Source organism: Sparus aurata, chromosome 16 (assembly GCF_900880675.1).
Source record: "Sparus aurata chromosome 16, fSpaAur1.1, whole genome shotgun sequence".
NCBI classification, from domain to species: domain Eukaryota; kingdom Metazoa; phylum Chordata; class Actinopteri; order Spariformes; family Sparidae; genus Sparus; species Sparus aurata.
In genome coordinates this window covers 16721468-16743523 of record NC_044202.1, presented here as the reverse complement: position 1 = coordinate 16743523, position 22056 = coordinate 16721468, and the positions used below count along the sequence as shown (strand labels likewise).

The 22056-nt window shown below is 42.8% G+C and overlaps 1 protein-coding gene across 8 annotated transcripts in view; it reads left to right on the top strand.

Annotated features, from left to right (window-relative positions):
* Positions 1-22056, top strand: part of LOC115597678 (ryanodine receptor 3) — a 112733-nt gene that overhangs the window by 71341 nt on the left and 19336 nt on the right. For 4 of the 8 annotated variants that reach the window (XM_030443848.1, XM_030443845.1, XM_030443843.1 and 1 more), the window contains 35 exons: positions 18-132; positions 778-910; positions 2562-2665; positions 3124-3259; positions 3493-3679; positions 3841-3949; positions 4037-4157; positions 4609-4778; positions 5578-5798; positions 6098-6188; positions 6896-7036; positions 7916-8079; positions 8204-8282; positions 8813-8902; positions 9016-9162; positions 10131-10193; positions 10356-10431; positions 10723-10846; positions 11007-11122; positions 11214-11281; positions 11389-11510; positions 11644-11693; positions 12787-12847; positions 14443-14681; positions 15327-15408; positions 15521-15651; positions 15927-16250; positions 16592-16832; positions 16922-17009; positions 17116-17208; positions 17663-17677; positions 18517-18687; positions 18797-18856; positions 19324-19458; positions 20287-20399. In XM_030443848.1, the coding sequence (XP_030299708.1) occupies positions 18-132; positions 778-910; positions 2562-2665; positions 3124-3259; positions 3493-3679; positions 3841-3949; positions 4037-4157; positions 4609-4778; positions 5578-5798; positions 6098-6188; positions 6896-7036; positions 7916-8079; positions 8204-8282; positions 8813-8902; positions 9016-9162; positions 10131-10193; positions 10356-10431; positions 10723-10846; positions 11007-11122; positions 11214-11281; positions 11389-11510; positions 11644-11693; positions 12787-12847; positions 14443-14681; positions 15327-15408; positions 15521-15651; positions 15927-16250; positions 16592-16832; positions 16922-17009; positions 17116-17208; positions 17663-17677; positions 18517-18687; positions 18797-18856; positions 19324-19458; positions 20287-20399 (4380 nt within the window). The remainder of the gene's footprint in view (positions 1-17; positions 133-777; positions 911-2561; positions 2666-3123; positions 3260-3492; positions 3680-3840; positions 3950-4036; positions 4158-4608; positions 4779-5577; positions 5799-6097; positions 6189-6895; positions 7037-7915; positions 8080-8203; positions 8283-8812; positions 8903-9015; positions 9163-10130; positions 10194-10355; positions 10432-10722; positions 10847-11006; positions 11123-11213; positions 11282-11388; positions 11511-11643; positions 11694-12786; positions 12848-14442; positions 14682-15326; positions 15409-15520; positions 15652-15926; positions 16251-16591; positions 16833-16921; positions 17010-17115; positions 17209-17662; positions 17678-18516; positions 18688-18796; positions 18857-19323; positions 19459-20286; positions 20400-22056) is intronic. The other 4 variants (XM_030443846.1, XM_030443847.1, XM_030443844.1 and 1 more) reach the window with 1 other exon arrangement.

Genomic DNA, 22056 nt, shown 5'->3' with positions numbered 1-22056 from the left:
TCCTTTTTTCTCTCCAGGGACATCATGAACAACAAAGTTTTCTACCAGCACCCCAACCTAATGAGGATACTGGGCATGCACGAGACTGTCATGGAGGTCATGGTCAATGTGCTCGGAGGAGACAAGTCGCAGGTTTAACAACTTCTACCTGTTTATGTATCGCTGTTAAACAGAGCTCACCACGCCACCTCTCCAGGAGTGTTGTAGCCCTCTAAGAAAGTTTGTGTTTCAGTCCAGTTTTTGTGTGTTATCATTTGTGTGTGTATATGTGAAGCATGGTCACAGGGTGAGCGGGCATTAATGAAGACGCGGTCCCAGTAGGTGGGCTCTCTCCTCCGGCTGACAGCATCAGAGTCTGGGAGGGAGGGCAGAAAGGGCAGATTGCGGCTGGCTGACTGTGTGAGGGTGTCAGGCCTTTTAGACGTTAATTAGGTAGAAAGACATACAGGGGACTGGTGAGGAGCCTGGAGAAAGTCATTGCAGTGAACACAGCATCCCTGAAAAAAAGGTGTCTCCAAAACCACTTGGTGTCAAATTAGTGTTTTCTTTGGGCTGTGACAAACTGTTAGCAATGTGTCGGTATGAAAGTCAATTTTGTTTGTGTTTATAAGTACATAAGTTTTTTTGCCTGAGAAATAATTTCAAGACAAAATGTGCTTGTGCTTAGTAATTTGTAAAAATCTATTTTGTGGTTGTGAATTACCTACATACTGTATGCATTGTTTTCAAATTCAACCGAAGAAGATGTTTTATCCTACTTATGTATCATTCCACCAGGAAATTGCCTTCCCCAAGATGGTTGCCAGCTGCTGTCGCTTCCTGTGCTACTTTTGCCGAATCAGCCGTCAGAACCAGAAAGCCATGTTCGACCACCTCAGCTACCTTCTGGAGAATAGCAGTGTCGGGCTGGGTGGGTACCTCCCTCTTTGATGCTGTTGACATTCGGTATATACAAGCTCTGAGTACAAGTCGACAGCTTTAGGTCCGTCAGTTTACACCTGGCAGAAATGTGTGTCAACATACATCTTGAGGGACCTCTTGTGATTAGATGTCATTTCAACCATCTGTGATGTACAAATATACACATAACAGGAACAAACTGTTCCAATGTTTTTAACACAAAGATAGAAATATCTTCACGTATGTTTGCCAAATTAACAAGAAGTCCATAATAGTTAGGAATCTGTTATAGACAGGGTCTCACAAAGTTCATGAAGTTTCTCCTGATGTAACAAGTCTCAACAGTTTTCTTGCTGGAGTCTGGGGACTTTCCTTAGGCATCAAAGAAGTAGCCTTTATTAGATACCATTTACTGTTTTCTGCACTTTAGTCATTAAAACAGACAGGCGGGTACAACAATGTCTTGCCAAACTGACACTTCTTACAAGAAAAGAAACATCTCAATGTATTGTAACTGAATTTGCAGCAACTGCTTTACAAAGTTTCTCCTCAATCAGTAACTCTTAAAATCACCTGATTTGTTAAGGGAGTCTGGGGATATTGCGATTACTAGTTCAGTGGGTTGTTGAAACACACAGTGCTTTCACACACATCTGCTGCAAGCATCTGCAGGTGAAGATAACCCAAACACGTCAAATGCATCCTCAATCAGTCTCGGGGGTGTTCACACCCGTACTTAAAGCTGTTTAAATTGCTATGCTGTAATCTATCACTCTACTTTGTGGTTAGCCAAATGGCTACTGATGCTGTGCTACAACATTATTTTACTGAATGAGGGCCACACGACGTGAGCAAGAATAAACCAAATTCTACAGACTGCAGGAAATACTATGCGATTATGGAGAGTAATATACTTGTAAGGGGCCAAACATACATAAAACGTACATGTAAACGCAGCTCTCTGTTGGATGAAAGATGAACTTTTGAAACTACAGGCATTCTCATTAATATGGGTGACATGTATTTTGCCATCATAGGACTTGTTCTGTGCCTCTGAGCTCACATATATCAGCCTCGCACCTTAGAGGATGTGTGTGTGTGTGTGTAATTGTGAGTCTGAGTGCCGAGAATCTATCGACTCATCTCTCATTCTGTTAGAAGATGGCGGTGCCACAGTCTTAGAGAGCACCCTGCTGGGGCGAGAGACTGTCTCCCCTGGATGCGCACACACACACACTCACACACACTCACCCACACACGCACAAAGTCAGGAACAAATGCACATGCGTGTGCACACACACGCACGCACATATGCACACTTCTCAAATTGCTCTCTTATGTGTCAGTATAAGCGAAATAAAAATGAAACCTCAGAGTAAAGACTTCAAGACTTCCTTTAAAACATATACGAGCTGTAACCACACTGTATGTATACAAAGTGCTTCATAAATCCTTAACAAGAGTAGGAGCATTCATTGGTCGAGAAAACTTTCCTTCAACACTATCGTTGACCTGAGCTGCTGCCATGATATTTTTGGAAGGGCTGGAAACAGCACCCCCTGCTGTTTGCACCACATTTAGTTGAAACAGGAAAACAGGCACAGACTCATTTTAGACAAAACAGAGTAAGTGGATGACTGTGGGTGTGCTTTGCATTGTAGCTTCACCAGCCATGAGGGGATCCACCCCTCTTGACGTGGCTGCTTCCTCTGTGATGGACAACAACGGCCTGGCTCTGGCACTGGAAGAACCCGACCTGGACAAGGTAACGCTCAGTCTCTGCATTATCATACACAGTGTTTCTGCTCACTGTTGAGTGTTCACGTGCATTATCTTGTATTTGAAATCATCTAGGATGAAATGATTAAAGGGACATTAAGGAACTCCAACTCATTATGATATTTACAATATTAATGAGGTGATTATACAAACTCAGAAATATGTATTTTCTTCCATAACTGAATAACTGTTCTCAAAGGAAAAATAGCTGGACAGGTGAAACTATATGAAATTGCGTTGTACTTAAAAGCCAGTTTGTTTATTCAGTTGATTCAGTCCTGGATATAAAGAGATATCTATATTCAGTTTGTTTAGACATAAAAAAAAAAAAAAACTATCAAAAAAGATATTTCTCTTCTGATTAAAATGTATTCCCCTAAGCTACATAGTGCACCTTAACACATGGATAAGTGTTGATCTATATGTGATGTCGTGTGCCTTCAGGTGGTCACCTACCTGGCAGGCTGTGGTCTCCAGAGTTGTCCAATGCTCCTGGCTAAAGGTTATCCAGACATCGGCTGGAACCCCATCGAGGGGGAGCGTTACCTTTCCTTTTTGCGGTTTGCCGTCTTCGTCAACGGTATGGCTGCAATTACCATCCAGTCTTGTTCTCTCTGTCTCTCCCTCTCTCCTTCTGCTAAACAAGTAGAAAAGACTAGCAAAGGCTCAGCTATATTTGAAAGACCTTCAGTTAGCTCCTTAAGGCAAGGTCTACCTAGCGAGGGGTTTATAATAGAGCTGCAGAGTGTTCATATTCTCTGGCTCTATAATTTCCTTGTTTGTTCTCATATGATTTTGTTTTTTTTACCCCAGGCGAGAGTGTGGAGGAGAACTCAAGCGTTGTCGTGAAGCTGCTCATCCGTCGTCCCGAGTGTTTCGGGCCCGCCCTGAGGGGAGAGGGAGGGAATGGCCTGCTGGCTGCCATGAAGGAAGCCATCAAGATCTCCGAGACGCCCGCTTTGGACTTGCCGGGCTCTGTGCACGGAGTCAGCTCTGACGTGTAAGCCATAAAGATCAAGCAAAGCTTATCAAATCAATGCCGACTAACCCTTAAGATTAGCTGCTTATCTCCCCATCGCCTTCGCGTCTTTGCTCTGATGCCCTTTAAAAATTGTTGTCCTCTTTCCTGTCTCTTCATGTCTCCGCTTTTCCCACCGGTAGGTCTGCTGATGGTGATGACGAGGAGGAGGTTGTACACATGGGGAACGCCATCATGTCCTTCTACTCTGCGCTGATTGACCTGTTGGGACGTTGTGCCCCAGAGATGCATGTACGCTTGATGGAATCTGTGTATTTTCAGGTTTTTCTGTCATTGGATGGTTTTTCCCTGTTTTCACTTCCCTTTTGTTTTCTTCAGCTCATCAACAAGGGGAAAGGTGAGGCTCTGCGTATTCGCGCCATCCTGCGCTCTCTGGTACCAACTGAAGACCTGGTGGGAATTATCAGCATACCGCTCAAAATGCCCATCACCAACAAAGGTGCGCGTCCTATTCACTATCATACTGCTACAGGGTGCGCAGGTTATGAAAGTCTGCATATTCGGTGCTCGGCGAAAGGTTATTGATTTCAATTCACTGCTCATGCCTTTTTAATCAGTGCAACGCTTTACTGCACATAGCTGCGCGTAAGCCAGATCATTTCTATAGCAAGCTGCCTTGCTCTATTGATTGATCGGCGTAAACATGGCAAGACTCGCCTCTTAAATTTGCTGCGCAGAGCACTGCCACACTGGCTTTGTCAGCAGGCCAGGAGTGAAGACAAGTGAGAAAACTCTCATTCGCATGCTGCTGCTTGCTGCCCTAATGAATACACATGACTCCACTTATCAGACAGGACTTACGATTATGTACTGTAGGCCATTCTCTGGGTTATTTCACTATTGAACACCTGTGTTTGTGCCTCCCTTTTTCCTGCCTAAATCTCTCTCAGATGGGTCGGTGACAGAGCCGGACATGTCTGCCAGCTTCTGTCCGGATCACAAGGCCCCCATGGTGCTGTTTCTGGACAGGGTGTATGGCATCGAGGATCAGACCTTTCTGCTTCACCTGCTTGAAGTGGGCTTCCTTCCTGACCTGAGGGCGGCCACCTCTCTGGATACGGTAGGTGAAGCTGATGATGCTGAGCGAGAGAAGTAACGAATGGTCAGACTCTGTAACAAGAACTTCTATAAGACTTTCAGACTTTCATCAATAATATCGGGCAACATTTGTACTAATGAGGACGTCCTCAGTGGTTTAGTCTCACGTTGGTTGATCAATGTAAATGTTCTCATCTAAAAGTGTATGTAGTTGTAAGTAAACAAACAAAAATCTGGCTTTTTCACATTCAAACTCTCAAATCCATGGGATGCTGACTTTTGGCTGAATTAAATCTATATTCACATGATATGTTATAAATCCCAGCAGCACACAAAGGGAGACATTTTTAACACCTGGGCTGCAATGAAGTCGGCTTTTTTGGGAGCTGGAGTCCCGAAGTGTGTGTAGGATGTTTACAATGCAGGAGGTAGTTTAACCCCTGGTAACGTCACAGACATCCAGGACAGACCATGGGGAACCTGGCCAACAGTCTTAATATGGCGGAAGCTAAGAATATCAATCAGCCCTCTGTCTGTCACACTGACTTGGTGCTGTTCACACTGACAAATTCTCATTCTAATGCAATCTGTGCAGCATGTGTGCAGCAACCCTTTTGTGTTGTTTGTGGTTGTAATAGAACCATGCCCTTTTTTTTTCTTGCTAACATGTTTTACAAGAAGATTTGATTTATTACTGAGCATCCTTTTTGATATCATTTTGATAGAGACTCCTAGTCACAAAGAAAACATTATGTGCATTTAAATGAAATAATGTCACCGCTGTCACATGTTGTATGGCCCGTCATTCTCTCTTTCTGCAGGAGGGTCTGTGCACCACAGAGACGGCCCTCGCCATGAACCGCTACATCGGCTCCGCCTTGCTGCCCCTCCTCACCCGCTGCGCCCCTCTCTTCGCTGGCACCGAGCACTATGCCACCCTCATCGACTCCACTCTGCACACCATCTACCGCCTCTCCAAGGGCCGTTCGCTCACCAAGGCCCAGAGGGATGCTATAGAGGAGTGCCTGCTTGCTGTCTGCAAGTGAGGAGCATAAAAAAAAACTTTATATGCAGAGTTACAAGTTTCCTCTAGGTTGTGGGCCTTTTTGTAAACTTGTGATAATAGACCAAACACTTGTGGTATCTCAGCTGGCAAGAATAGAAAAGATCAACAGGACCTTGTATCTGCTTTCAAAAAAAAAAGAACTTCAGCTCAGAGCTGGGTTTCTTTAGATATGCCTCTGAATTATGGAGACAAAAATGGTGATAGTCTGAGGATGTTCTGGTTTAAGGCAGCCCAGGGCAGCAGCGCTCTTATCTCTTTCTCACCTTACTCTGCAGGCACCTTCGTCCCTCCATGCTGCAGCAGCTCCTGCGCCGCCTCGTCTTTGATGTGCCCTTGCTGACGGACTACTGCAAGATGCCTCTCAGGGTGGGCAACCGTTTTCTCACCTTCTTTGCTGTCCTGTATCTTGTGTTCATCTCTTTACCGCCTGTTTCTCTGCTTGTATGTTTCCTGTGCGCCTTTTATTTTATTTCCCTTTTCTCCTTCACAATCTAACCCTTGTTTTACTCTGTGTGGTCCCTTGCTCAGCAACGCTTTACTGCCTTAATTTATTAGATCGTCAGCTCTGCGGGGGAGGTACCAACAACTTATTTCCACCTGCTCCATTGCAGGTGTGCCTTCAGTGCTCTGGCGTTCAGCTTTCTCTCTCACTCTCTCTCAGTCACACACACTCTCAAAGGTGCACATTTTTAACACACCCATGCTGTTAATCATCCCATGTGGGAGACGTGGGCTGCTACAGGAGGGAAAACAAAGGGGATGAAGTAGTGGAATGTGTGATTACAGGCTTGTTGCCTCCACCGCTCTGCTCCATCTGTCTGGCAACAGGAGAGAAATACTGAACGTGTAATATGTTGTGACTGGCCTATGAGATGGTGGACACACTTGTTTTATACCTCCATGCACACATTTGGACTTTGGAGTGTGGGAGAGCTGATTTCCTTTGAGGCTCTGTTTGCTTTACATGCGTGGCTCTGTGCCAGTATGTGGTGAGAATGTGCTACCCGTCTGACTAAATCCTGTATATTTATCACTCTGCTCATCTTGACCTTTGCCCTGTGTTTGTCCTCCAGCTCCTAACCAACCACTACGAGCAGAACTGGAAGTACTACTGCCTCCCGTCGGGCTGGGGCAGCTACGGCACAGCATCCGAGGATGAACTGCTGCTCACAAAGAAAATCTTCTGGGGAGTTTTTGATTCTCTGTCACAGAGGGTGAGTTTTTCGTATTATACTTTTTAAAGAGGCACTACGTAGTTTTGGAGAAGAAATTAAAATTCAGAATTTACATTAATGAGTAAATATTCAAACTCTCCTCATAATTGAATAAACAAGCTCAGTGGACAGTAAGATCCCCAGAACACTGTTTGAAGCTAGAAAGGTAAAACTGTTTGAAATTGTGTTGCCCTTTAAAGTCAGTTTGTTTCTCCAGAATATTCAGTCATGAAAACAAAGAGAGTTTGTGTATTTTGTTTGTTTAGGCATAAAATAATCCATCAGTGAAGATCCTCCTCTTCTGATTAAAACTACAAAGTGAACCTTTATGGTCCTTCGCAGTTTTGTAGTGACCGCCTCTTTTCCCAGCAAAAGTAATTAACATGTTCGAGACTGTAACAAAAGTGAAAAAAAAAGTTAAATAAAAATTGCCCTAATTCATCACAGGCTTGATTAACATGTATCTTTGCGACAGAACTATCAGCACATGGGGTATTACTTGAGGTCTGTTCGTGATGCAGAAGGCTGAACTCAGCACATCTCTCTAAATGCACACTCATGAAAGCAGGCTGTGCTAAGGGCCGGCCTGAAAACATCAATATCTCGACAGCCGTCATTGATCCAAAGCCTCTAGCAAAGCTGGTTCTCTGGCTTTTAGAATAATTCTTCATTAATGTCTCTGCTGCCGGCCCCCTTCACTGATACACTCGGGCTGGAGAGGCTGCACAGCTTCATTTAAGTCCCACCTTAACTGAACGACTAAACGAATGAGCGGTGTTCCATTAAATAAGAATGCAATTTGTGCGGCCGCGCTTGTACAGAATTCAAAGAGCCAAGTTTTGCGTGTACTCTGTAAGCTTTGTTTCTCTCACCATGCAGAAATATGACCCAGAGCTTTTCAAGATGGCCATGCCTTGCCTCAGTGCCATTGCTGGAGCTTTGCCACCGGACTATGTGGACGCCTCCATCAGTACCACTGTGGAAAAGCCTGTTTCTGTCGACGCTCAGGGCAACTTTGACCCAAAACCCATCAGTACCGCTAAGTAAGCCACGTTCAAGCCAGACATTAATGAGAAATATTCAGATCAGCCTAGTATGAACAGTACATTACTTCAGTTGTAAACACTTGCAGACACAAGCTGACTAATTGTCACACTCTGTTTCCAGCATCGCACTTCCAGAGAAGCTCGAGCACTTTGCCAACAAATACGCAGAGCATGCCCATGAGAAATGGTCAGCAGAGAAGGTAAGGCCAAAGATAAGAGCTTTCGCTTTGGAAAATTGGTATTAAATTGCGCAGTGTTTGACACAGAGCAAGTCACAGGTGTTGTAAGAAAAGTAGAGGACACTTAAAATGTCTCTCCTTGAAGAAATACTGCACTCAAAATCATCAGGAAAGCATTTCAGCCATTTCAAAGTGAAATAGTTTGATATTGTTCTTTTTTCCAATATCACAGCATTGTTTCTTTTGGTGATGCCTCCTCTTTGTTATGATTGAAATTGATACTCTGGGCACGCTGACAGTAATTATGCTAGTCTGTTTAGACGGCCTCTGCTCTCTTTTGTGCCAACTGCTTAGTCTGCATTGTTGCATCTGTCAAAAATTTTAACAAGAGCTGAGGACAGCAAGAACTGACTGTACCATGGCTCCTTGATCTGTTATGCGTACCTAATCTTTTACCCAGTCTTCCAAATGATAAATCATGTCCTGAAGGGACTCTGAGAGCAATGAAGATTTCTTCCACCCACGTACGTCCCTCTGTGCTTGTGCCTCAGGTGCTGCTGGGATGGAAATACGGAGACTGTGTGGATGAGAAAGCCAAGATTCACCCTCAGCTCAGGACCTACAAAGGTCTGACAGAGAAGGTAGGAAAGTCTGAATGTGAGATTTGCGGGGAAGATAAGCACTGAAGAGATAACTGAAAGATTGAGGCTTCTGGGCTTGGTCCCTGTACCCTATTTCTGTCTTTGTGCTTCAGGAAAAAGAGATTTACAGATGGCCAATTAGAGAGTCCCTGAAGAGCATGCTGGCAATGGGCTGGAGCATCGACAGGACCAAAGATGGAGAAAGCATGTCACAACAGAGGGAGAGTGAGAAAATGCGAAAAATCTCCCAGGCTTCACAGGTGCAGTGCAGAGAATGTGGCAGAGACAAACAGCAATGTTACATTGTGCTTGTTTTCTAGAAAATCACCAGACCATTAAAATTGTTGTTAAGGATAATTTAATGAGTAGAATAAATCCATTTGTCCTCAAAATCATCTCGCTTTGGGATGAAGTATGATGGTAAATTAATGATCAGTTTATTTTTAGAATAGAATCATATATCTTTATGAGACAACATGTCATGTCTTTGCATTGTCTTTTTGCCATTCTATTATACAAAAAGGTTTAAAAGTGCCATACAAAGAGCACATGTATATTTACTGTATTTGAAGCTAATGTTAATTATTTCTACGTGTGTTGGCCTTACTTACAGCCAACTTTGCTAACTATTTCAAATGTTCACCTATCCTTAGTGAACTATTTCAACTGTTAATTTGCACTACTCTTAGCTACATTAACTATTTTGATTCTGTATATTTTAACAATTTCAATAGTTTTTCCTTGTTTTAACCATTTGACTTACCTCTAGCTAATTTTGTGGTGTGCCTACCCTGTTTGTTAGGACTAACTATAGTAAAGATCAGCACTGCACCTGTTTGTAATCCTATATGGCCTTTTACTTTTTTCCTTAACACAAACCTGTAGATATGTTTATGTGTTTTTGACTTATCATAATATCTTTTTTCAGCTGAGTTGGAAATCACTGCTCTAGGCTTTCAGCTGCTATCATTTAATCTTCTTCTTATTTTTAGGAAAGTACCACTTGTCAGCACTTATTGTTTGCAGTTGTAAACATTCAGACACACAGTTATTTACTGTGAACACAAAGCTGATTTTGTTGCTAATCTCCTTGCATAATGGACCGAAAGCCTACAGACACAGACTAATCCTTTAACAAATGCTATTAAAGCTGAAATCTTGTGTTATCAAAGTGTCGATTTATGACTAATAAAACACTGTGTCTAACTGTCTTTTTGAACATTTCCAGGCGAATGGCTTCAATCCGAGCCCAATAGACACAAGCAGCGTGGTTCTATCCAGAGAACTGCAGGTGAGTGACCTCACGTTTGTTCCGTCGTACTCCTTTTCTTGTTAACATCAAGCGATCTCTCAGGCTGAATACGAGATGAAAGGCAATATTTCCTGAATGTGAATGAGTAGCGTGGGCGAGACGTGCTCCTCACTCAGATGTACTGTTTGTCTTTGGTCCAAGGGGATGGTGGAGGTGGTGGCTGAAAATTACCATAACATCTGGGCCAAGAAGAAGAAGAGCGACCTTGGAAGCAGAGGTGATTTCTATGATGAAGTCAATCATAATCAGCGCATATTACAGAGAGATACCTGCAAACATGAACGAATGGACAATATGTGGTGTGGGCGGATGTGGAAGTGCCTCTAGGTTGTTGCTGTGTTTATGTGCACCTGTGAGCATATGAGTGTGTATGCCTCGCCGGTCTTCACTAAAGAGGTTCAGCTGAGTGGTACATCCAATTCGTGTCACCATCTGCCTTCACACAGACCCGGACAAGTGCTATGGCTGATAAATCTTACTGAACAACTGGGTGTGTCTGCGGTTTCAGGTGGGGGAACACACCCTCTGTTGGTGCCCTATGACACTCTGACAGCCAAAGAGAAGGCCCGTGATCGAGAGAAGGCCCAGGACCTTTTCCGCTTCCTGCAGATCAACGGCTACAGCATCACAAGGTCAGTTGTTGATATTCTCTTGTTGATTTCTTGCAGGAACTTCCTAATTTTTCCTTTTGATTGTCAGCACTGTCGGAGGAGTTCTTTATGAAATGCTGTAAAAAGAAAATCTAGTGGTATTAAAGTGTTGATTTGAAGCTAATATCCTCCTGTGTTGCAGAGGTTTGAAGGACTTAGAGCAGGATTCTTCCTCCATGGAGAAGAGGTTTGCTTACAAGTTCCTCAAGAAGCTGCTCAAGTATGTCGACTCAGCTCAGGAGTTCATTGCTCACCTCGGTAAGCAGATAGTATGTAGGACCTCACTATGAGAGACTTAAGTGGACTAACTACTGACTATTAAATACGGATTTTTATGCTTTCAATCCAGAGTCCATGGCTGCTAGTGGCAAAACAGACAGGTCCCCTCATGAACAAGAAATCAAGTTTTTCGCCAAAGTAAGGGTGTAATGTAAATAAGGATGCTCTACATATGTAGAAAGCAATTTTACAATACATTTTCATCAACCTGATCTGCTGTTGTCATCATCAATGTCCTCTCTCAGGTTCTCCTTCCTCTCATCGACCAATACTTCAAGAACCACTCTCTCTACTTCCTCTCCTCCCCCAATAAGAACCTGAGCAGCAGTGGTTACGCCTCCAACAAGGAGAAAGAGATGGTCACCAGGTACATAATCAAGACAGTTTCATTTACCTACAGCTTTGAAGCATGACTATAACTCTTTACTTAAAATCCTAAACTTGTATGATCTTAACGACTAACTGATTTTCCTTCCTCTGTCTGTCCTTCACACCTCCAGCCTGTTTTGTAAACTGGCAGCTCTTGTCAGACATAGGATTTCTCTCTTTGGTAAGCTGATGTGTGAATGTGTGTGTGTATGTAACTTATCAACAAGTCTTTTTAGTAAACCATCTCTCATAAGATGACATGGAGCTTCCATATCAAAGAGCTTCCATAGAATGCATATACTGCATTGCTGGATACAGACATCTCCAATGCAGTATATGGAAGCTCTATGATATGGAAACTCTTTGATAGGTAGACATCACTCATCCCGTATTGTCAGCTTGTTGAAAAAAATAAAAACACATTTGCAGTAATATTAGTGAGAAAAAGAAACCCTAAAAGCACACTTACATTCTGTTTTTGTTTTATCAAAATGACCAGAAACAGAGGTCCACAAGTATTCAGCGAGAGTGAGTGTCCACTTCTGGCTATGTAGGGGTGTATGTGTGTGCGTGTGTGTGTGTATGTGTGCGCGTGTGCTTTTCCTTTTATCATGTCATTAGTTGATGACTTTTGAGATCTCATGAACTGAATTGTCTTGTGTTATTACAGTCAGCTTTTTGTGCAAAATATAAGACACCAAATACTGGAGCATTGTATCTGTATCTGTAAAAACTGCACTTTTTATTTACTAATTATGTTATAAACAAACATGATATAATGTGATAATTTTTCCTGCTCTTTAGGTGCTGTTAAGCTGATTTTTTTTTCCTTTGTTCAAAGTCAGACTAGCTAGCTGTTTCCCCTGTTTCCAGTCTTTATGATAAAGATAAGCTAACTGGCTGCTTGCTGAAGCTTTATATGTACTTGGCAGACATGAGAGCGGTATCAGCTTTGGCCCCTGCCACTCAAACGATGATTGATTATTTAGATTATAAGGCTTCATTCAACTAAACCACTGAATTCATTATGTCATGGGGCCCCTTAGCCATATTCGATATGCCACATCCAACTGAGGTGGTGAACTAGATAATGTTCCACTAACCTTATCCAACCGAGCTTGCAACCTATTTGACTGGAGGCTGTGGGGTGTGCAAAACACAGACCAGAACTCATTGTTGCCATAAGAGGCTCAGTTCAGGTCCAGATAGACAACTAAACATGGTTCACAATGGGTGTTCACGTCACATTGATTGTTTTTTGTGTTTTCTTGTAGGCAGTGACTCCACCACCATTGTGAGCTGTCTGCATATCCTGGCACACACACTGGACACCAGGTGAGTACAAATATGGCAGCATATGAAGACTAACAAGGAACCTGGCAACTTCAAAGCTGCTGTAAGCATTTTATTTTTTTATTAAATAAGTGTTAAATAGCTCTATATTCCAACAGTAATCACTGTTATAGAGTGTCTGGTCAGGAACCCAAGTCGCTCGTCCTTCTGCTGATGCAGGGAAAGAGAAAAGACACTTTCTGGTAACCCTGCTCACTTTGTCCAATCAGGACAGAGATTTGTTTGTTTCTGCTCGGGCAAGGCACAGACAGCAGGACCCTCCTGTTTATCGGCTATGGCTGAGCAGGGGAAGCTACCAATTCCAGGGCTCATGCTGATGGTTTATACCACCAAAGACGAAGAATAGGACGGAAATATTGGAGTGATAGTTGTGACGAGAGTGGAGGGAGGGGATTGAAAATTGCTAAATGGACGGGAAGTTAGCTAAGCTTTAAGCTTTCTTTTTTGAAAGGAAAAGTAAAATTAAAACAAATTAAATTAGCAAGAGTGATAACGTGATAGTGCTAAATAATAGATCTCTTTGTCATAATGAAATATCTCTTCATTTTCATGACTGAATAAATAAATTGTCCTTAAAGGACAACACAATTTCATACTGTTTTTTTTTTGTTTATATCTGGCGGACCCTGCCACCTTCTAGTTTCAAACAGTGTTCTGGGGACCTTATTTTCCTCTGAGAAGAGCTTGTTTGTACAGTTAGGCCAAAAAATAAATACTTTGTTATATTATTACCCCATTGATATAGTAAATAATAAAATTCTGATTTTTAAATCTGTTCTCCAAAACTATGTAGTGCCCCTTTAAACAAATGTTGTTTGAAAATCCAATTACGTGTTTCCTGTGTAAAACAGAGTCTAACCTCTGCTGGACCCTGTAGAGGAGCATATTTGTCATGAGCATTTTCCTTGAAACAGTTATTACTTCGTCGTCTTTTGGGAGGCACTGGCATTAACAAAGATCATCCTCTGGCATTTAAATAAGCAAAACAAATTTCATACGCCACATGTTGCCCAAGGCTTATAGTGTTCTTTAGACACAATGCACTGTTTGTTAATTCATCTCAGGCATAATGAGGCTAAATCGGCAATGTGTTATTCCTGTGTCTCGTTTGCGCTGAAGAGCTACAGTCAAAGCCCACAGACTACGTCTTTCATTTCTCCTTCCTACTGGGACACATCAAGGCTTAACAAGGAGTAATTCATTCAGCAATGTTATGAACTGTGACGTGCTGAAAATGGACGGACTAATCATATTAATGCATTGTCTGACTTCAGAGTGTCATATGTGTCTAAGCTCCAACACTGGCAAACTCACCTTGGATTTAGATATCCACCTAATTCATTAAATGAATCATCAATGTGTCAGTGTAAGGTTGACGCTCATGTTTCGTATTTCATGACTAAAACGGTCACAGACTGTGAGAATGATGTATTTTCGTAGTGAGCGTGTCCCGCTGTGGGTAAACAGTGTTGTCCTTTGCATACCAAAGGGTATCCAATGGTTTATTATAGCTCTGCCCTTGCGTATCTCCTCATTTGCTTTTCAGTCGTTAATCACGCTCCCTTTCACGCCAACAGAACGGTGATGAAGTCGGGCTCAGAGCTGGTGAGGGTGGGGCTCAGGACGTTCTTTGAGAACGCCGCAGAAGACCTGGAGAAGACGTTCGAGAACCTCAAGCTGGGGAAGTTCACTCACTCTCGCTCGCAGATGAAAGGGGTGTCGCAGAATATCAACTACACCACCGTGGCTCTGCTCCCCATTTTAACCGCTCTGTTTGAGCACATCACTCAACACCACTTTGGAGTCGACCTGCTTTGTGAGTCCTGAAGGCAGAAGAATGATCAAACATGTTGTGCGAGAGGCTGCTAAAAAACTGGTGTCGGGTGTCAGTGTTAAGTTTATTTTAAAGCAGTGATTACAGGCTTCTTTCGTCCTGACACCACGGAACATTTATTTTGCTTGGTTACACAAAAGCGCTGTAAATTCCCCCAGTACTTTAGTCCCCCAGTACAAAAGCAAAATATTAGCAAAATAACTTTTCACAATGCTTAGTCCATGATCAACGGCTTTGATGGTGGCTATATTAGGACATCCATGTTCAGATTGGTCAGTCCGACATCTTTCGTTCAGACTAAAGTATCTCAACACCTATTGCATAGATCGGCATGAATTTTGATTCCCTAACTTTTTTAAGTGCTACCAGCAGGTCATTGTGATCCTCAGAGCTATTTCAAGCTCCACGAAATAGATTGGTTCATTATTTAGTTTGACATTAATGGTTCCCAGAAGATGTATCCTTTTGACTTTTCTTATAACACCACCTAAATGTAGTCCCTTCTGGCTTTTAGTAAAATGTCTCAACAACTATTGAATGGATTATAAATTATAGATATCTACATATATTGTGATCTGGATATTCATGTCTCACTCAGGATAAACAGAGATAATTTTCTTTTTCCAGTGGACGATGTTCAAGTATCCTGCTATCGAATCCTGACCAGTCTCTACGCCCTGGGCACTGGGAAAAACATCTATGTAGAAAGGTATCTCATTGCCATCATAACATCGTGCTAACTGTTTAAAACCTCAGTGAAGAAACTAACTGATATCTGATGCAGATAATGACCAACTGTCCTCCTCCTCTGTGTCCCTCAGACAGCTACCAGCCCTCGGTCAGTGTCTGGCCACCCTGGCTGGAGCCATGCCTGTAGCCTTCCTGGAGCCGATGCTCAACACTTTCAACCCCTGCTCCGTCTTCAATACTAAGAGTGCCAGAGATCGAGCCAGTGAGTCATGTGTAATTATTCTGAAATAGAAGGGTTTATTACCAGGTGTGGCAAATCAAACAGCTATTATTATGGATAATGGACTTGTCCTTCTTTACAACCTTCTTATCATTTGTTTTAGAAAGTAGAAGTATAAGAAAAGGATGATATATATATTTTTTCCTACATTTATAATAATTATGTAAAATCTTCTCAGATATCAGCATTTCGGATTGAGAGAACACACATTGTTGTAATAGTCCTCGTCATTGTAAATCCCCTTGTGTTGCTTTCAGTTTTAGGCATACCAGACTCAGTGGAGGAGATGTGTCCTGGGATGCCACGGCTAGACGGTCTGACAAAGGACATCAATGACATGGCTGAGTCTGGAGCGCGGTACACGGAGATGCCTCACGTCATCGAGGTGGTGCTGCCCATGCTGTGTAACTACCTGTCCTACTGGTGGGAGAGGGGGCCTGAGAACCAGCCGGCCAGCGGGGGCAGCGTCTGCTGCACCACCGTCACCTCAGAGCACCTCAGCGTCATCCTGGGCAACATCCTCAAGATCCTCAACAACAACCTGGGCATTGACGAGGCCTCGTGGATGAAGAGGATTGCAGGTGGGCACTGGTTGCACTGTGATGAGCCTGCCTCATTACTTTATACTTTGAAGGCTTTCAGTGTTCATGCTAACTACCCTGTTTTATCATTCCAAAAACTGCTAGCACTCCCACTTGAAACAATAAAGTAAAAGGGCTATGTATTTGAATTTAGGAAAGGAAAATTAGCAAATGTAAAAGCTTTAATGGTTAAATGCTCATAAAGTAAACTATTGTTTGGAACAAGTTAAAAGTTATGCATTATTCATCTGAAATTTTTTCTGAAAATTAAGATATTTCCCAGTATACCTACACATTTCAAATTGAATTAAGTAACATTTTCTCTCTCTTAAACGTTTCAGTTTACGTGCAGCCCATCATTAGCAAAGCCCGTGCAGACCTCCTGAAGAGCCACTTCCTGCCAACGCTGGAGAAGCTGAAGAAGAAGACGGTGAAGGTGGTGTCTGAGGAGGAGCTGTTGAAGGCAGACAGTAAGGGAGACACCCAGGAGGCTGAGCTACTCATTCTGGATGAGTTTGCCGTGCTCTGCAGGGACCTGTACGCCTTTTACCCCATGCTTATCCGCTACGTGGACAACAACAGGTTAGCTCACTGAATGGAGTTGTTTAAGGGGTATTTAGGAAGAAACGGTGCGGGTGTTAGTGAGGATGCATTAACATCTTTTACTGCAGGTCCAGGTGGCTGAAAGAACCAGACGCCGACTCCAACGAGCTCTTCAGAATGGTGGCTGAGATATTTATCCTCTGGTGCAAGTCACATGTAAGTTCTGTCATCTCCATTCTTCTTTAGATACTAAAAAAAGGCAACCTAAATGAATTCAAACACAGATGGATCACAGCTATCTTTCTTTGACATTTTTTGCCAGAATTTCAAACGAGAAGAGCAGAACTTTGTGGTCCAGAATGAAATCAACAACCTCTCCTTCCTGACTGGAGATAACAAAACAAAGATGTCTAAGGTAGGTTTTGTATTTTCTCACAACCTCAACTTTATGTCCTTATTCCGGCAGCAGGTTAAAAAACCTTTCTAGTCGTGTCACAAAGAACCTTTACCGTTCAATTGAAAAAGTTCCAGAAATAAGCAGGATCATGACTGACTTTGACTTATGACTGTGTGTGTTGGTGCGCGTGCATGAATTTACTCATGCATGCTTGTTACGCTAAATAACAGAAACTAATATTCATCCTTCAGTAGACAAATATTCCTCCATACCTTCAGCCCTCCTCAGATGTACGAGGGTCATAACATTTGATTTCTTGTCTGCCTGGTTTAGCCGTTTGAAGGCAAACAAATGGTTTGTCATTGCAGTGCACGTCCACGCGAGGACCGTGTGCGCCCATTAACCCTCCTCTCATCGTTTTCTCTCTATCTGTCTCTCTCTCCCTGTCTCTCTCTCTCTCTGTCTCAAACAGTCGTTTAAGGAAAAGGTAGAGTGATGCAGTGCATGTGCCGTTTACCCGCCAGCTTATTGGCTTCTGTGCTGCAGTCGCCATGCAGAGAAGCCAATAGCTTGTGCTGCTGTGCTATATAGTCTATAGTGTAGTTAAATACAGTATCGTGTCACCTGATTATTTGTGGCCTCCATTCATCACCATGTGAGACATGGTAACTTTGGTCATTGCTCATTCCCTTATGGGCGGAACACGTCTCATCTGGAGTAATGAGGCCCAACCCTCCTGTAACAAATCATGTGATCTCTGGTGTGTTTGCCGTTGATGGATTGTGATACCCCCGGTGTGTTTGGTCAACAGTTAGCTCGAGCTGTGTATGCCATGTTGTGGTTGATGTGCGGTAAGCGTGTGTGCGTGTTTGTGTGCGTGTTAGTGTACGTGTATATGTCAATATGGAAATGAGTGTTTTCACAGAGCCAGCTGCTTTAATTTGGCTCCGAAGTGCGAGTCGCTGGTAACATCTCGCTTTCCTAACAGAGGCAGTCTGCTAGCTCCACTTTTCAGCTGAGGTGTGAAACTTTTTAATGCTTCAGTGGCACGGATTCAGCCCGGTCACAGATTTTCGCCTCGGTTGCCTCTGGCTTTTGTTCAAATACAGTGTGAGTGCTCCCACTGTGAAGTATGCTCCAATGAAATACTGGTAAGGTATCAAGTTAGAAGTTGAGAGGAAGTGCTTTGGTGCAATATTAAATACAGCAAATATCGGACAATATAATGAATTACCTCAAAAGCAGCTTATTAAGCTGACAAAGCTTTTTTTTTTTTATTCACCACTTTTTGTTGTCTAAGGGTGTTATCGTGATTTTTCTTTTCAGTCTGGGGGACAAGACCAGGAGAGGAGACACAAGAAAAGACGTGGCGAGTTCTACTCTATCCAGACCTCGCTGATCGTGGCCGCTCTGAAGAAGATGCTGCCGATCGGCCTCAACATGTGTACCCCGGGTGACCAGGAGCTCATCTCTCTAGCCAAAACTCGCTACCTCCTGGTGAGACAACACTTCATGTGACTATAAAATGTCCTTACACTCGAGCAGGTACACTCATTGAAACAGTTATATACATGTTTGTGTCCCTATTCTTGCTTTTGTTTAATAGAGAGACACAGATGAAGAGGTCAAAGATCATATTCGGCAGAATCTGCATCTTCGAGTAAAGGTGAGCATTTCCGAATCAATATCATGACTGTGAGGGGTTACAAGCATCCACAGGCTGTATATATTGTCGAGCCTGACCGAAACTATCAGCCAATATTTTTTTCCTAGATATATTGTATTTGCATATATTTTAACTGATATGCACTGATTTGAAAACTTTTTCTTCTGTTTTCTGAGAAAGATTACAATGCTAGGGGTATTTTTGAATGATCAAATCCCTAGTGAAGTTTACTGTTTCTGTGCAGGCATTTCAGACATTAAAGGTTACTGTTAGAATCTCAAATATCCGGCCTCCGTTACATATCTTTGTCCCAAGTGTTTTAGGAATCATTGCAAAAAATGTGTTTATATTGGCCGATATATAGATTTCTTTTTACTTCCTAAAACCTGCATCAGCTCCGAAAATGTAAGTATTGGTTGGGCTCTAAAATACTGTATTTAACATGTTTATTTGTGACACCTTCTTAGTCGGAGGATCCTGCAGTGAGGTGGCAGCTAAACCTGTACAAGGACGTAGCAATGAGAAGTGAGGGGCCTCCAGACCCTGACAGGGTGGTGGACCGTATCCAGAGGATCTCTGCTGCTGTCTTCAACCTGGAGCAGGTCAGCCTCAAACATTTATACTGTAAATACTTAAACATATTATGAGCCGTGAGTGACACTCAGGGGTTATTGATTCAAAAACATACAGCTAATGGCGCCTTCAATATGCTGACAAAGACCAGTGATGTTACATTTTATTGCCCAATGTAATGTTAACACTCCCACAAAATCCCAGAATTTGTTCACTGCAGCCCACTAGTGTACACTAAAGTACAGCAATGAGTTACGGTCCCCAGGTGGTCCAGACCTGGCAGCCAGAACATGGGTGCAATATTTTAGCCAGCTATAGCTGTCCCTATTCTGGCCCAGGTCCCAGTGCTGTGTCATTACAGTAGTACCCATGTTGTGGCCACCAGATCTGAACCACATGCTGACCGCAGTTTATTGCTGCATTTGGGCTGAATGTAAGTGGGCTGTTTGGGCCATGAATGGGCAGGACACATTTTAATTCTCCATTCATCACAGCACATAACCAAAGCTCATGCAATTCGTGGAAGATATCTCTTTCTCTTTGCTTTAGTTGGTTCAGACAAAAAGAAAAGCGAGTGTGCACCCTAGACGTGACATCGGTGTTGAAACAAATTGCAGTGATGCTCCACAGCAAAGTTACACTGGGCTTTCTCCTGCACATCCCCTTTCCCTTATCCACAGTCATATGAGTCACCAAAATAAAAAAAAAAATAAAAACCCCACTGGCACTGAGCAAAAAAAAAAAACCTCATGAAAACAGCAGTTCTCAGTTCTCAGAGACAGGTTTTTTTTTCTTCTCAGGTTTACCTGATAGAAAATGTGTTGATTAATCACATAATCTCCTTCTGTTCCCATCAGGTGGAGCAGCCACTGAGATCCAAGAAGTGTGTATGGCAGAAGTTGCTTTCAAAGCAGAGGAAGCGAGCAGTCGTCGCCTGCTTCCGCATGGCTCCACTTTATAATCTGCCGAGGTACGACGGTATACATTACACCTTCAGCCTCCACGTCCTTGTTGAGCTGTTTATAGCCGAAAATCATGCTAAATAGCCGCATTATGATGATTCCAGGATGACACCACACATTCAGCATCAGAGAGGCTCCCCTCGGTACAACTAGCAGATGGGAGACTGTGTGGCGAGTGTTGCGACATCATCTCTGTGTTTACTGGCCCAACACCACCACACTCTCTTCTTCTTCTGTCTGACTCACAACTCTCCTTTCTCTCTTCCTGGGTTCTGACCCTGCATTAATGCACAGCCTCCCTCCCTGCATTTGTAGAACAAATGTCTGGCCCGCAGCTGTTATCAAGGAGGAGAAAAAAAAGGGACACTAGCAATTTCATGCCCTGCTGCTCTGTAACTCAATCACAGGAAGTCAGGCAGAGAGCTACAGTAGGGAGGAAAACAATTATAAGGCCCAACCTGGAGGTGGCCATCTTCAATATGTGCTCAGGCGATACCGCCCGCCTCCCTGACAGCATGACTCATTTATCCAGAGTCATTGACAGTGAAATATGACACATCAGAGTTAATTATTATTAGACAGTATTTACAGTGTGCGCACAATTGATTGTTTTTGTTTCGGGTAATGGATTTGCGTTTGAGCTCCTGGATAAATGTCGAGTTTCACGCATTCAGATGTCATCATTTCTCTGTTGTCTCTCTATTCAGCCTTTGTTCTCTCCTCAGTTTCACACTCTATTGTACCTCCTTCCCTCAGGCACGCAAATAATAATTACTTCCTGAATGCCTACCGACATATTTGGCTGGAGATAATGCATGAGAGCACAGACTATGACAGTCTGCTCTCCATGCTGACGGTAAAGTAATATTGACCCAGTGCTGCTACTGTACGAGTTTGCATATCTCTCTTAACTACCCCGCCTTCTCCTCCAGGCACGATGTATGCCACAGATTTAACTCCAATTCAGATTTTCCCGCTGGTTTTTCCACTGGTCCACATCGGGAAAGTTATGCAGATAGATGCTTTGAAGGAATTCGGGAAATTTTTGTGAATTGCTTTCTTGCTGGAGGTTAGACGAGAATATTGTTTACACTGACATGCACAAAATGTTCAGATTTCTAATTCTGAAACAGCTATATTATTACTGCTTAGCTGTCTAATTAAAATGTATATTCAGCTAATACTCCTGTTAACATACGGCCATGCATACTCTGCCCTAGCAACTTATTCAACCATGCGTGCACAGCCTCTGTCTTTGGTGCATTTCCAGAAACTTGTTCTTACCCAAGTCTGTCATTATCTAGTCTGGGATATAGTAAATAGTCTTTATCCTTCGTACAAGAAATGTGTGTTTTTCTTTAAGCGTGCATATCTACCCCAGCCTTGAGGTTGGTTTGTGTGCAACCCATCCGTGATTAATATCCCTAATTGAGACGCTTATTCTGTATACATTTTTTAAGTATGCTATTAGAACCTGAATTTAATCAGCATAATCCCAAAATGCTACATTGTAAATAATGTCTGATGCAGAGTATCCAAACAGAATACACTGTTTGTATGACCCATATCTAATTTGGAATATCGTCATACACAGACTCATACTGGAAAATTAGTGTGCATGTAAACGTAGCTACCGAGACCGCTCTCCTGTCTGTATGCGAAATG